This window comes from Rhyacophila brunnea, unplaced genomic scaffold (assembly GCF_057557595.1).
Source record: "Rhyacophila brunnea isolate RB1 unplaced genomic scaffold, BYU_Rbru_1.0 scaffold_13, whole genome shotgun sequence".
Taxonomy (NCBI): Eukaryota; Metazoa; Arthropoda; class Insecta; order Trichoptera; family Rhyacophilidae; genus Rhyacophila; species Rhyacophila brunnea.
This window is the reverse complement of record NW_028232785.1, coordinates 20,290,000-20,306,250: the sequence shown is the minus strand read 5'-3', so window position 1 is coordinate 20,306,250 and position 16,251 is coordinate 20,290,000. Positions and strand designations below refer to the sequence as shown.

At 37.3% G+C, this 16,251-nt stretch overlaps 1 protein-coding gene across 4 annotated transcripts in view; it reads left to right on the top strand.

Annotated features, from left to right (window-relative positions):
* Positions 1 to 15,185, top strand: part of hrm (solute carrier family 16 member hermes) — a 71,096-nt gene extending 55,911 nt beyond the window's left edge. For all 4 annotated transcript variants that reach the window (XM_085940540.1, XM_085940542.1, XM_085940543.1 and 1 more), the window contains exons 3-8: positions 2,206 to 2,357; positions 4,458 to 4,571; positions 5,664 to 5,807; positions 10,985 to 11,111; positions 12,169 to 12,348; positions 13,112 to 15,185. In XM_085940540.1, coding sequence (XP_085796666.1) covers positions 2,261 to 2,357; positions 4,458 to 4,571; positions 5,664 to 5,807; positions 10,985 to 11,111; positions 12,169 to 12,348; positions 13,112 to 14,669 — 2,220 coding nt within the window. In that variant the 5' untranslated portion in view covers positions 2,206 to 2,260 and the 3' untranslated portion in view covers positions 14,670 to 15,185. The remainder of the gene's footprint in view (positions 1 to 2,205; positions 2,358 to 4,457; positions 4,572 to 5,663; positions 5,808 to 10,984; positions 11,112 to 12,168; positions 12,349 to 13,111) is intronic.
* Positions 15,186 to 16,251: the final 1,066 nt, after the last annotated feature.

Below are 16,251 nucleotides of genomic sequence, written 5' to 3'. Positions count from 1 at the left end.
CGAGCGACAACGGGACTCGAAATGCATCCAAAGAGGTGCTGTCATAAATAGGCGATTTACGCGTGATGAGAGATTAATCGTGTAAGAAGTTTATATGACAAATTATACATATTTTATTTTTCTCTCATCTCAATTCTCAATATGTATTGTCGTAACTCGTGATTATTCTATTTATCTCGATCTAAAACAGTTAACACGGTCATTAGCGGCCGTGTAAAATAACATCACACCTGACGGTTCACATCCCGGGATAATTCACTATCTGAATAGGATACAGCATATTTTATCGATTTCTGAGTTATGTGATATGTTAGAATAGCCCTCCTAGTGGGAATAATGTATTATTTGATATTTTATGGATTGAAGAATATTTTTTATCGATTATCATTTGGCGTAGATAGGGCTTGATGAATTTAAAAAAATAACCATCACCATCTTCAATTATTTTTTTTCGACCATGTCCGATCCTAATAAGATTATAATATGGGCCTCCACAGAGTGGTGGTTTCTATTAACATTTTTTTTTACGAGAAATGGATGTCAGCCTCTTGCTCAACCTGTTAGGTCCATACTCTGACTCATACACAAATTGAAAAACGATATTATGTGTACTTGCCAGACCCAGAATTCGAACCTGGGACCCACGACGCTATAGGCGTCGGCCTATAGCCGCGTTGTGTATTCTTAATTCAATGAATTCAGTGTTTGCACTATTTTTGTTGGATCACTCATAGCATACAAAAACTATTATGGTTTGGTTTAGACAAGGTTTAATTCATTCAATAATAAATACGTCGCTGTGGAACTGACGGTGAAGATTTCATTCGTTCTGACCGGTATTCTACCTATCGGCCCGATGTTTTATGCCAATTTACTCTCGAACAAGTGTTTTATGTAGTACGAATATCCGACATATTATTATAAAAAATTAAAGTCAATTCATCTCGGTTTGCTTGTCATGTGGGTTGGTTGCTTTCTGCATAAATATGTCCGAACAGATGTTGTGGGTTGGACAAAGCTTCCATTGTCCATAGATTTGCATAATCATATTGTTTGTTTACTAATTAAGCGCACATTCACTTGGGCGTTAAATACCATGTTGCAGTGTTGCCAACCGTACTATAATTATAGTATTTGTACTATAATTTTGGTCCGCGTACTATGTACGATATAAAATAGGTATAGTACGGCCAAAATACTATAATTTTGAAAATCGTACTATAATTTTATATAAAAGTACTATAATTCTGCATTTGCCATTTCGCAATCGAGTGGTCTTCGAAAATTTGGAAATCTGCGGCCCGCGACGAAATATTTTTCCTAAAAAAAACAAGCCGACTATGAAAAATTGGGAAAATTTTCATTTTCAAGAGATGACAACGCGTACTATATTTTATCCCCAAATACTATAATTCCACTTTCAAAATATGGCAACACTGCCATGTTGTGTTATGTTAAGATTTTAATTATTATAGTACCAGATCGAAAACCTTTCTGTAATGTCATCAATGTGGGTAACATTTAAATTTTAAACAGTGCCGGATAAAATAGGTACCTATGTGGAGGGCTCAGGCGCTCATTGATTTTGACGCCCCCCGCGATAGAAATTAAGCCAATTATTAACTTTCATAATTTTGCAAAGTTGGTTGATTAATTTGCGTCGACAGATCGACGTACGTACATATTTGTTTCGTGTAAAATCTGTTCGCATTTTATGACAGGTTTGGAGGCCCCCCTGTAAAATTTAGCATATGAAGCAATACCTATGTGTACTTCATAAAGAATTCTACCTTCTTAAACCTTGTGTATGTTCTTCTGTGTATATTTTTCTGCTTTTCTGCAGACTCTGAAAGATATGCTTCTGTTTATGTTTTTCGGAACTTTCTCGTGAAGCGAGCGCCTCCTGCGCGTTGAGGAAGCTCGTCACTGCATTTAATACCGATTATAATAATTCATAATTTACTATTTTCTCTTCTAAAGGCATATGACTTTAATCACAGGGCTTATGGGAAGAGTAAAGAGTAGAGGTTATACATTTAAAAGTATTTTTTTTACGAATAATAATTGTTGGTCATTTCTTGAACCAATTGGGTTCTTGCTCTTGATCAACAACATTGAATTTGACACGACTCAAGTGGCGGACACTCACATCATGTTTTTGTATTTACACAATAATAATTTGATTCATTTCTTCTTTGTCAACAGGGTGTGTTCGTGAAGGGCGTACGGCGGCCATTTTGTGACGCCAGGCACATACAAGATGGCGGCTTCCGGAGATAAAATGGACCGGAAGAGCAACCAGCTCAAAAAGGAGACTGAGGGACTGTTGGATGTCGGAATCAATGATCCCAAGAAAGGTAGATATAATCATATTGCATTATCTATTTTTAACTAGTTTCCTCTTAGGTAGCAATCCACGTATTATACGCGGTGAAAATGAGAACTCTGCCATTCTTGGTAGTATTGATATATTGTGTATCCCTGATAACTATCTTAGAAATTGGGAGCATCAGTTGTTTGTTCTCCCAAGGTGCAGAACTAACCTGCCATTTGGGGGGAAATAACTCTGTTCCACCAAATCACTATGGATATTGACATATTCCATCTGCGTGAGGATGAGTATATAGGTGGGCATTGTTTTATCTCATTCTCGTCTGCGTAGCTCATTCGGTATACTTCCTTGTATCTAATTTATATATTTTTATAGGTTCTTACACTTTTCTACTATTTTGTAACTTTTATATACTTAATAGGTACTGTTTTAATAATATTTTTTTTGTTTCTAAATGTCATGTTGTGAACGTCTTCAATTAATAATTAATAATTTAAAAATTATATAATAATGAGACGTCTGCCCTATGTACATTTTGTCACACCCAATGACCAAAACTCCTTTACTGTTGACAAACCATTTCTAAATTTAGATGTCTCCAAATCATCGGCACTCCTTGACCTTCAGCTCCCGCTTTGTCTGAGTCGAAGCATCGTCGTCCAGCACCACATCTCAAAGGCGTTGAAAATAAATCATAATGCTCTCTGTTGTGTTGACACTGCTTCGCATTGAGTTAGGGCCAATTTATTTAAATTTTTAAGCGGGTAATAATTCAAAACTACTTTGGAAATTTGATATTTAACGAAGGCACTTGACCCCGGGTCAAATGGAATACAATTGCCAACAATGTAGTTACAATACAATTGTTAATGGTGGTCATAAACTCATAAGAATGAAGATAATATATATGCGGATAGAGCATTAATGTTTTGTTTATTCGTGTGACGACTAGAAGACTGGCGATGATAAATCTTGATTAATTTTTTGACGGCCATTCTGATTAGTAACTAGCTGGAGTAGCATGGATGATTATAAATTTTTTTTTTAATTGATATAAGTTTTGTAAGTACCATTTCATTTCAATCGTTAGCGGGTATGTCCAACTTCAAGTAGGCTGTGATCTACTATCTAGAATCAAAACTGACAGTGATTTACAACACAAAGAAATGCTTAATTTCTCATTCGTCATGAAAATGATAATTTTTCGTTTTGAGCTTACTGCACGACGGCAAGGGGAACTACGCCTCCGTTTAAAGAGTGGGAGTCACATTTTCTCTTTCTCTCACTACTGCAGCATGCCGTGGATGATGGGTCACACATGTTTCCTCGTGGTTAATTTAAAAACGACTCCTGTAATGTACCACCGTGTGGTTAACAAAATAAAAATTGGAATGGTTAAGGACCGGAGTGCTGTGTGAAAGTCGATAATAAAGAATTTGGGGTATCTTTGCGAGTTTAGTCTGTAGAAAAAACGTATCTGTACTTATGTCATTTCACATAAATACATATTTTGAGTTTATCACGTAAACCAGACGCTCATTCAATATTGGTAATATATATTTGGTTTTATTAAGTCATAAACCGAATCGGTCTTCAAAGCCTTCCTCCATGGCGATTAACTTTTGCATCTTGTTAGTATGTTCTGTGTATGGGCCAATTAGGAATGGAAATAACTCAAAGATTATACCTTTTTAATTGGGCGTATCACGATGAACTAAGTTTTGATGCAAAGGATCAACAATTTGTTATGCCTGTGAATGTCTCAGGAGCAGCTACCCAACACTGATGTCACCACACGCTTAAGTGGGCCTCGACAGAGTTACAGAAAATGGTGACCTGGACGGACAACAGCTTGTTGAAGCAAATTAAGAAGCTTTTCTCTTTCCATACACATTTCAAGATGTGCTTCGCATCCTGTAGTTCTCCGCCACATAGATATTTTGTGGATCGGGTCATGAGTCCATGTCCATGGAACTTGGCAGGGAATCCACTGTGTCCAGTCGAAAATTGACTGGTGTAGTCGTCAGGATTCAAAGTAGTTATCTCCAATCGCCATTGCACAATGCGTTTACATCAATCTAATACAATATTTTTTGTTCATGGTTATTTTTTTTGATGTTTTCAGTACGGATGATGGAAAAGGAGCCGCCGAGGGCCGGGTTCACAGTTGGAGAACCCCCGAGACCTGAATGGAAGATGATACCTCCAGACGGAGGTTGGGGGTGGCTGGTTTTGATGGGTAAATAATTTTGTATAATATATTTTTAAGAAACACTTTATAAAATGTGAATTTGTAAAAGCATCCCAACTTATTATTACATATTATTTTATGTGTCGTGTATATAATTAAAATTTAGCATATTACATTTTCTTTAATCTATGAAAAGATTTTTGACTATTTCATAGTTTAAATTTTTTTAATATTTATTTCAAAAACATACTACAAGCGAAAACGCATTGAATAACAACAGAGGCTATTCTAACATATTACTTAACACCAAAATCAATAAAAAAAGTGCTAAATTATGAATGCCTAATTCCGACTGTTAATTATCCCGGGATATGAACTGTCAGGCGTGATTTTATTAAACGCGGATTGAGACGACCGCATTAACTGGTTTAGAGCGATATAGAATACGACAATTACATATTAAGAATTGAGATGCGGCGATTTTGTAAGTAAATACTGGCGCTATGGTCGCCGCCTCAACTCAATACCATAGATACGCATGCACGAAGCTCCGCACGCATCCACGCTAAGCTGGCCGATCTCCGCTTGTTTAAATATTCGCTTATCAGCCCCCGTAGTCCAGTGCGTATGGCGCTGGCCTTTCATTCGGAGTTTGATTCCCAGTGACGTCACAATATATTTATGTGTATTTCTCAAAGTCTGGGTGTTTGTGATTGTTTCATTTCTATTACTAATTACACTACTGTTTCACTACACTGCTGTCATTGGGCCTCATGGCCTTTTGTAGTGTTAAAAAGATTATAATAAATAATACGGCCGTTCATGATTGCGTTAACTATTTTAGAGCTAGATAAGAGTACAACAATTACATATTGATAATAATTGAGATGCAGCGATTCGAGTAGTACTGCAACATATTTTTAAAATATGTCATACTGAAATGGCAATGTCTTACTTGATTCCAAATGCATCCGAATAGAATCTCCAATTGGACTGTGTTCCCAATTGTAGACAAATAAATAACAGAAGCGTGTTACCGCATTAACTATTTGGAATAGCCCTACAAAGCTTATTATGTTGACTTTCATCATAGATTTTATTATTAATACTAACAGATTGTGTTTTTGTTTGTCCGTTCAGGCGCAATGCTGGTGAATATCCTGGTGCCTGGCATAGTCAAGTCTTTTGGGGTGCTCTTCGTTGAGTTCCTGGAAGTCTTCGACGCTGGTCCAGCGGCCGCGTCTTGGATCCCGGCCCTCTGTTACTTCCTCTACAGTAGTTTGGGTATGTAGTTGAAGAGAAATCACCTTTTATGCAGATGGCAAAAGGGTTACTAACAAAGAATTTAGGAATGCCTCTTCTACTAGACGGAGCCTAATTATATGAAATTGAAACCGTTGAAAGGACTCGTCGACTACTTTTAAGGCCGAAATGCTTAGAACGACGAGTAACATCAAAATAGAACGACAGCCGTGAAATTATTAGTGTTAGTAAGGCATCGTCCGTTCCCTAATCATAATTATTGTCATTTTTAAATTCCAATTTCCCGATTATTAATAATAATATCAAAATATTATTTTTATGTATGTAAATATGAAAACTCCATAACATAAATTGAATGGTTAATATAAACTTTAAGTGTGTTTGTGTCTTAAGCATAGTGTGTTCAACCGATGTATGCTATCAATGGTCACGCTTTACGAGAAATCCAAAAAGTACGAGTAGCGCAACGTGGCATGGAAAGGTGCATGTTGTGTATAACGTGGAATGATCACAAAAGAAAGCAAACAAGAGTAAGCGATGTGATTTTGGTCGCTAAGCGGATGAAATGGAAATGGACAAACGCTGTCACACAGTGTTACTCAAGGGGCACTAAACGATCACTAGATCTCACTAAAACCAGCTGAATAGACGAACTCGTAAAGTTTGGTGAATGTATATGGCAACAAAGAATTAGGGATAGAGATGAGTGGAAAGAGCTAGGGGAAGCCTTCATCCAGTAGTGGATCAACCTCGGCTGATGGTGACAAACTTTAAATAATTTAATGGTTACTTTATGGCCATGTGTAAATCTTCATTTGTTAACATGGGTATATCGTGTCATTGATGTTTATAATATAATAAGACATAACTATTTGAAATTGCTAGTCTTTCGTATTTATGTATATAATCGATACTCAAAATATTTTTCCTTTGTCGGAAACAAGGAGTTACCTACCTATAATGATATTCAAAACCATTTTTTTTTTTAAATTATGCTTATAAAATGGCAGATGTCAGATTTTTCAAGTTACTACGTCATTAGTGTCAATGGGAGCTTGTTATGCTCTGGTTATATTAATTGTACACATGTTTCATCTAGTACCTACTAACCGTTAATCATCCGATAAATGATTAATTCGTGACATCCTATGCATCTCATCTCGGCCATTAAATGTCACACTGCCGATTCAAGTTAACAGCTGCTGCTCTGAGAAACGTTTCATTTTATGTTTAGTTAATAATACGGATAATTCCATATTAGTAAACATGTCATTATAAAAGCAATGTCCCATTTTGCAATTCATTATTAATCATTTTCTGGAAAATTAACCACTTGACAAAAAGATAAAGCGGCTATACATATAATACATACATATATATATAAAATATAAAGGATGTTTTTTTGAGCCCTATAGAACTTGAAATTGTAAAAAATATTTTTTTTTAATAAAACAATTATTTGAACAATCAATAAATGGCATTACATTGAAAAATGATTTCGGGCATAATGGCCATCGTAACCTTTCTTGACGAAGTGCATTCTGGCCCAATTAAGAGTCACTTTTGCTGGTCGTATATCGCAAATATCACAGACGATGTTGGCTTCCATGGTGTCAATTGTTGATGGTTTATCAGCATAAACCGGTGACTTCACATTTAGCCAAATTTTGATTTCAATAAGTCGATTGTTGCGGTTGACGTATGGCACTATCGGTTTTTGTGTTTTACGGATTATATGGATCGGGCGTCGTATTTTGTTACATTCTAAAATCTTGTCAATTATTCATTGAATAAAAGAAATGTTTATTAAAAATTGTTAGCAAGTTCAAGTAGATGTTATAACTAAATATTTGGAGAGAACAGGGCGTCGGTTAGTAATTGAAGCAATTAATGATTCCGTAATTTAAAACACAAAAACCGATTGTCAAAAATAACGCGATTTGATAATCATTTCATGTAGGACCTAAGTGAAGTTATCGTAATTAAGTAGACTGCGAAAATTATAACTTGAAGTGACATGGCCGCCGTCGTGGCGCTGCGATATATTATGAAAGGATTTCCAGTATTAGGAGACTTTTTCTCCCTACTTTGGTGCAGAATGTGAATATCGAATACAATACCAGACAACAATATTTTTCCAATCTGTCGGGATATTTTTAGTTATAAGGTAACACTGAAATGTCAAAGAATATCTACCTGTCATTGCATCAACTTTATTAGTAGGGTCAGTGAGCTCATTTTGTTTTTTTTCTTCTTGGCAACACGACTTATAATTCTCCTGCTATCACTTTTCAACATTTTTTCATTATTAACACGTTTAAGCACATTACACGAACTTGCAGCACGCACAAATAACGAACGTCAAATGATTGCAGGGTGAGGGGAACGAAGAGGAAAGAACTAGGGAGGATTGTAGGTATCGAAATAGCCACGCTTCACGTTATATTTGCCACAATCTAGGAAGCCCGTTGCTTAATTGGTTAAAGCATATTGGTGCGATACCAGTAGATATACAGGTTCAAATCCCATTGGGTATCATATTTTTTCAAATGCGATTTTTTCTAGTAGCTATTTTCAAGTTATGTATGAAAACAAATAAGTATGACTGACAAAGTTTGATGTGCACTATGTATGTCAGATCTCCGCAGCCTACCTCCACCCCACGCCACTACTGATTATAAATGTCAAAAAGTGAGCATTGTACTCGGATTGACAAACTGTCAAAACATAAGTTCTATCTAAACAAAAAAAACACCTGTTATATAATATGATTTTAATTATATTTACTTAAAGATAAACAAGCGATACTTTGTTAAGTGTTTACATAACTCATTTTTATAATAGGATCATTGTGTTATCAATTACTTATGTTGTTTTTATCTCTGTCAGATAATTACGGATTACAAATCTGTAAACATTTCTGAAATCTGATTAAAAGAATTGCATACATGTACCGATTGAAGATTTTCTTTACAACCTCAATGTGACCTTGTTAATTCCGCTTTATTGGGGCACATTGGGATTTAGGGCATTTTGGCCGTCTGAACGCAGGAGTCTTGGAAGTGATTGCATGGTGTGGCCAAGGACGCATGGTTCAGGAGGCCAGGACCCACCCCGGTTATCCAAAGTTTAAATTTCTCTTTTGACTATGGTCCGATCCTAATAAAATCATATGGGCCTACACAGAGTGGATGTTTGTATTAACAGATTTTTGTTTTTTTTATGAGAAATGTATGTTTGCCATTTGCTTAACCTATTAGGTCCATACTATATGGACCCATGACATTATAAGCCGACGCGTAAGTCGCTCAGCCATCTTGGATGTCAAGTTTAAAGACAGTATGTCTAAATTGCACTATACACTGTTATGCAATATATTAAATAAATAAACCGATTAGATAATCAGAAAATCTCAAGTTATCAATGTTTATTGATTGTATCAATTATTATTTTATTCAATTAATACTAATTAGAACTTAATTAAATGACATTTTATGAAAGTGCTTGATTCAAAATGGCTGACGTCATTTTAACATGAAGAAATGGAGACATACTTGACCTATATTTGTCTTCCTAGGAAAAATAAATTATAACAATGTAATGTAGTTCCCAGAAGCATTTCAGTAAGGTTTTAAATCACTAGGACTTGATCTCCAAATGCATCTGAATAATATGACAATCTCAAAGCAAACCGAAACATCTCTCGTGCCATTCTTGACATATGTTATGTTATAAAATACATATCTTTTGAGAGGCGGGTCTCTAGAAGAATCTTTCGGACAGTTAAAGAAAGTGGTCGAAGTATAATGTAGAGTTGTACACTCTTTACGGGTGTGGAATGGTCACGTGGTAAATAAAAATGCAGACTGCACAGTATTGGACGCACACATGGAATGCTGGAGAAGAAACCAGCGAAACGGGCTCCACCTTTCCTCTCAAGACGTTTCACTAATAATGCCAAAATGTAATACACTTTTCGCTTTACGGCCGAGATATGTTAGTGGCTTTAAAGCGAACTGCCGTATAACGCAGTGGCGATGGGTGGAGGTCTATATATCTTATTATTATTTCCATTTAACTAAGAATACAAATTGCAGATGGTGTTATAGCGCCTGTACACGTGCATGAATTTACTGGCACCAATAGTGTGTAAATAAAACTATCATGATAATAAATCTTTAAATGATAGTGCCGACTGTCTAGCCAATCTCATTCTTCAAGCGTAGAGACACGTTGTTGTCATTGTACAGTAATTTGTATTTTTTCTGGCAGGTTCGCCACTATGATTCTACTGCGCATACGTCATGCAAATTGCACGATAATGTGCATTTTCTTGTTATGGTCGCGATAATACATACTGTCAGCAGTAAATCCATGCACGTATAAACGGGGTATTAGTTTTTAAAATTCAATTAAACCCTGCCTAATCCAAATGAAAATCATTGTATGTGCGCCTGGTTTTAATATTATAAAATGCCAAGTTAAATGAAATTGTGCCAACACTGTTTGTTGATGGCACGAGTCAGCTCGCGTGTGCTCACATGACAATGAAGTGTTTCTTTCTTAAATGTCGGCCGAGTAGTTATTGTCATATTGTGTCATTTGTCGAATATTATGAAGCAGGTATTCGGCATCCAATCCAAAATCCTAGTGTTCTCATGACTTTAAGGGCTTGGAAAACTGGCAGTGATGTACAAGACTCCTTATTTTTCAACTTTAACAAACGTATTATATTTGCCGAAGAAAATAATTAAACAACAGTACTTGTCAATAAATACTAAATTTTTCATTTGTCGTGAAAATGATACCGTTAGGTCTTCTTTTCGGGCAATCATTTCAGTCATCGTCAAATATTCTCCTACTCTGCAAAGACTGTGACAGGAATCTACGCCTCAATTGAAAGTAAAGCACGGAGATTCACATCTTCTCTTTCTCTCACCCTGTGGCAGGCTGTGAGTGATGCATTACGAACTGGGCCATGACATTAAAAAAGCCTTTTAACTGTCGTACCATGTCCGATCCTCATAGGATCATATGGGCCTCCACGGAGTAGAGGATTGTATTGACAGATTTTGTTTTTTATGAGAAATGGATGTCAGCCACTTGCTCAACCTATCAGGTCCATACCCTGACTCACACACACATTGAAACTGTCGTACAGTAAAATATATTTAATAAACGTTAAATTTATGTTACAGGTCCTCTATCGTCGATTCTGTCGGTGCGTTACTCGTACAGGACCGTGACGGTGATCGGTGGAACCTTCGCGGCCGTCGGGATGATGATGAGCTGTTGGGCATCTTCTGTTACCTATCTATACTTCAGGTTAGCGGTGACGACTCTTAATATTATGAAACTAGAAAAAAATACCAGGTACCCGGTCAACATTCCTCTCGATGTTTTCAAAGAGTGGAGGTTATATTAACAGATTTTTGTTTTACGAGAAAAGGATGTTGGCCAGTTGCCCAACACTAATTTGGTCCAAACATACATTGGAAAACAATATGTGAATTTTTTGCCAGACCCGGAATACGAACCTGGGTCCCACTATTATCAACTATTTAGCCAACAATAATATCATAGTATTATATATATAGTATCAAGTAAATCAATATAGTGTAACAATATCCGTAGCTAAAGAACAGATTAATTTGAATTCAAACATGGATTGGTATTGATAAAGCCGGTGTATTTTACGTGAGTTTCATTGGTATTGTCTTAGTTTTTTTTTTTATTATATCCCATTTGGCAATGCGAAGGGTGGAGGTAGGTTGTTAAAATCCGACATAAATTGTGCACACTAATCTTTGTCAGTCAAACATATAATTTTTTTTGTTGAACTAAGTAGTTTTAATTGAATAAAGTGTACATAGTGTTTGTTGGTTTTTAAAGTTCAATTGAATCTTGACTAATCCCATAGTAGATAATATAGCCATTAAACCATACATAATTTTAGATATTATTTTATAGCTACATAGATCAATAATTATTATGGCTTGGAAAAACTAACCAATATCATTTCCAAGAAATGTATTCTTAATTAAACGAAAACAGATAAGTATGACTGAAAAAGTGTGCATTATTTTTGTTGGATCGCCCATAGCATACCTAAACTATTATGGTTTGGTTTGGCAGGGTTCAATTGAATTGTAAAAACTAACCAACACATCTGCAAATTGAATTCTAAGTTCAATGAAAATAATCAGGTATGACTGACAAGTTTAGTATGCACTACTTATGTTGAATCTCAACAGCCTTCCTCCACCCTCCCCCCCACTGCCATTTCGATAGTGTACTCCCTTAGCAAAATGCCATCTCACGATGTGTACCTCAAGGTATTTGATGATGATTAACTTAAATTTCTTTTGTTCATTTTTTCCAGTTACGGAGTTATGGTGGGGACAGGTGCCGGCCTATCGTTTCCGCCTACCATCTACATTGTGACGTCGTACTTTGTGCGGTTGCGAGGCCTCGCCAACGGCCTGTGCATGAGCGGAAGCGCGCTGGGCAGTATCATCATGCCCCCCGTCATGCGATTGCTGCTCGAGACCTACGGATATAGGTGAGAAATGCTGGCAATTCACCGATTACTTGTTTAGATCTACGGGTTCATAAAAACCTTCTTCTATTGAGATGGAGCCTAAATGTGTCTTGAATAATTATTCATAAAATTGGGTAGTGTACTGAGATACCCGGGGTTCCGGCGGCTAGCTCAGGTGTCAGTCGAACCCCGGATTCACAAAAAAAAAAAAAAATTAAACGGTTGGAGTATAAATAAAACTCGGTCTTTCGTGTTCGTGACGTGGTCTTATATTTTCTTATGATTTTTAGTTTCACAAATTTATATCTGGGTTTTTACGATTATAGTCGCAGGTCCTACTAACCTTTTTTCTCTTTTTAATCTTCGCGTACCCACGCCATTCTACAAAAAGGACTCTCGTGATTGGCCAAATTTTATCGCATGATTTTGATTTGACGAATCACGAGGACCACCTCGGCGCAGGCGCGCAGATATTTCGACGTAGCCGGCAAGTGCGGTAAAATTTATTATTTTTGAATCCTTATATTTAGTCTTAAAATTATCTCTTTCATCCATCATCATTTTTACTTTTTAAATTAAATTAAATTTATCTTAATTACACCTCCGCCCAATATGCGATTTTCACACACCGGACGAAGGCCTTTACCTATGAATAAAAAATACTTACGTGGTTGAGCAAGGAATCAGATTAGATGTTTTATGAAGCCGTTTCTAGAGGTCAGGGTTACGTTTCGACTTATAGCTACACCTATTTACATATATATTTGGTTATTTTTCTTTCCAGAGGCTCTGTCCTCATCTTGGGCGGTCTGACGTTGAACGTGTGGGTGGCGGCCATATTCTTCCAGCCCGTCGAAGATCACATGAAGCGGGTGCCGATCGACCAAGACGATCAGGAAGACGGCTACGCGGATTACGACCCGTCGGCATTTTACACCACGGGCGACGGCGACTCCCGCGTCAACGGGGCAATCTGCTACAACGAAGAAGACGAAATCGAGGAGGACGAACAGAGGATGAACAACGCAGTCGGAGTCACCGCAAAGAATGACATAGATGATAACGTCATGTTAAAAAATAATTTAAACGCCGGCGAACCGGGGTTGAAGAAAAATATAAACGTCGATAATTTAACATTGAAAATTAGTCCAAACGTTGATTCTTTCGATGAAGACGATTCTACAGGGTTAAGTGGGGAGTCAAACATGGATCAAGCTACGCCGTTGCGTACTTTTAGTAATGCCGATTCAGCTATGGCATTGAAACTGCATAACGCTGATCTAAAATCTAATTCCAACGCCAACGTTAGATCGTTGATTGATTCTCCGGTTATTAATAAGTCAGGGATGAATTCTGTCGAATCGACACCGTCTTTCGGATTCGCGAGATCAGCTTCGGCGGTAGTCATGCAAGCCGCGGCGGAACGCAGAAGAAAAGCATCGGCTCCGGCTCAGAGCATGTTAAACACTCGAAGGCCGATGATTCAAGGTGTACCGAAGACGCCGCGGCGAAGCCCCAGCACTAGCAGTTTTCAGTACATGTCGACGCCTTTCCACGGATCGACTTTGAGCGCGTTCAACCGCCCCGATGAATTCGCATCGCAATTGACGCTGCAATCCCTCAAAGAAACTTTCCAACCGGTAACGTCATGTTGCGGTCTGCGTAAAACTGACCCGCCAAAAGATGACGGTGAAAAACGTACTAAAGAACGCAACAAATACTTCGACACGTCGCTGTTAAAAAATCCGATCTATCTGATTATTTTGATTTCAAATTGCACAAACGCTATTACGTATACGAATTTTATAATTCTTTTACCGTCGTACGCTATTAATTTAGGCTTCGATAAGAGTCTGTCTGCGTATCTATTGTCGATCGTTTCGGCTTTGGATCTCGTAGGTAGAATCGGGGGCTCGGCTCTTTCGGATACCGGTCTTCTGCCGAAACCGTTGTATTTCGTAGGCGGATTATTCTTCTCCGGGTTTGCCCTCGCTATCTTACCGGTCGCTTCGTCGTACGCTATGATAGGGGCGTGTTGCGGATGCTTCGGATTAGCATCAGGCGTATACGTCGGCGTAACCGCGATTATAATGGCGGAAATGCTCGGCGAAGACAGACTAACGTCCACCTACGGCATCAGTTTGTTTGTAAACGGCGTGCTACAATTGATCGGGCCCCCGATCTGCGGATTGTGGGTGGAGAGAACGGGGTCGTACAGCATCCTGCTGACTTGCTTGGGGGTGATCTCCGTGATCGGGGCGAGCCTGTGGGCCATGATGCCTCACTTCCTGAAGCGGAGGGCGAGACGGGAAGCTGCGATAGCCGGGAAAATTTTAGGTTAGGTTAGTTTTAAATACGTCGACGGAGTGATGAAGTGTGCGAATGAATGGATTGTTTTACGCACTCATAATGACGCACGTTTAACGGAATGAATTTTTATTAAAATCCAAATTATTTTTAAATAGGTACTATTTTATTTTACGCATGTGGTACAAATGTATCCCAAAAATTATATGACTTAATTGTATTATTATAAATTTTTGGACATTGACTTTGAGCAAAAAAAAACTTAACTAAAAACGATTTTACTTAATTTTTATTATTAAATTTTATGCCACTAGCGGAAACACCGGGCGATTGACGGCCGTTCTGCTAGTCTAGTATATTTATATTATTATTTTTGAATATAAACACATTTTTTTTTAAATACATCGGTTGAGACTTCCACTTTTCCTGACATTTCCTGAAGAAGAAGTTGTTGTAGGATATATTTGGTATACAAGATACACTACTAAATTTTTCGATAATACTGTTGAAACTTAGTAACGACAAAATGATTTTTTTTATAGAATTTACCAAAAGCCAAAAATGATTGTTATTTATTTATATTCGATAATAATAAAAAAAAAATGTTATCGTCAAATACATACGCTACGAGTTTCAAGCCACGTTACGTTGTCACTTGTTAATTTATTCAATGTGCAAGTGTTGAAGGGTGGAGGTAGGCTGTTAAGATCCGATATAAATAGAACCCACTAAACTTTGTCAGTCGTATTTTGTTTTCATTGAACAAAGACTACAAATTGCAGATGGTTTTTAAAATTCGATTGTACCTGCCTAAACCAAACCAACTAGACCAATCATACTAGATATTTTCTAGATAGAAGAATATTTTTTATCTATTATCGTTTGGTTGGCAGGGCTTAATAATTTAAAAAATACTAACCAATACCATCTTTAATTTGTTAATTTTAAAAGTATGACTGACAAAGTTTAGTGTGCACTATTTACGACGGATCTTAACAGCCTACCTCCACCCTTCGCCTTTAATGAGTCATTATATATTGGATTCAAAGCACAAATATCTTCAGTGGTTTTGAAATACAAATATCATAATCAGAGACTTCTGGGTGGTAGAACAGACCGTGCCCTTAGGTTCTTGTCTCAACGACCAATAGAATACGTATTACTCACCGACCATGTCCGATCCTAATAGGATCATATGAGCCTCCACAGAGTGGAGGATTGTATTAACAGATTTTGTTTTTACGAGAAATGGATGTCAGCCACTTGCTCAATCTATTAGGTCCATACTCTGACTCATACACAAATTGAAAAACAATATGTGTACTTGCCAAACCCAGGATTCGAACCTGGGACCAACGACGCTTTAGGCCGACGCTTAAGCTGCGCGGCCATCGTGGATGTAATATGTATGCCGTGTGGTATTCAAAAGCCCAAACGACAACAGAATGTGGCTTGATAATTTGACGCGACGCTTCCATAGAAAAATAAATATATTATATTTTATTTGATTTTGTATATTCCATATTCCATAGGTGACATTATAAATCGGTGGCGGAGGGCGGAGGTAGGCCGCGGAGATCCGACATAAATTTAAAGCACACAAACACACGTCTAATT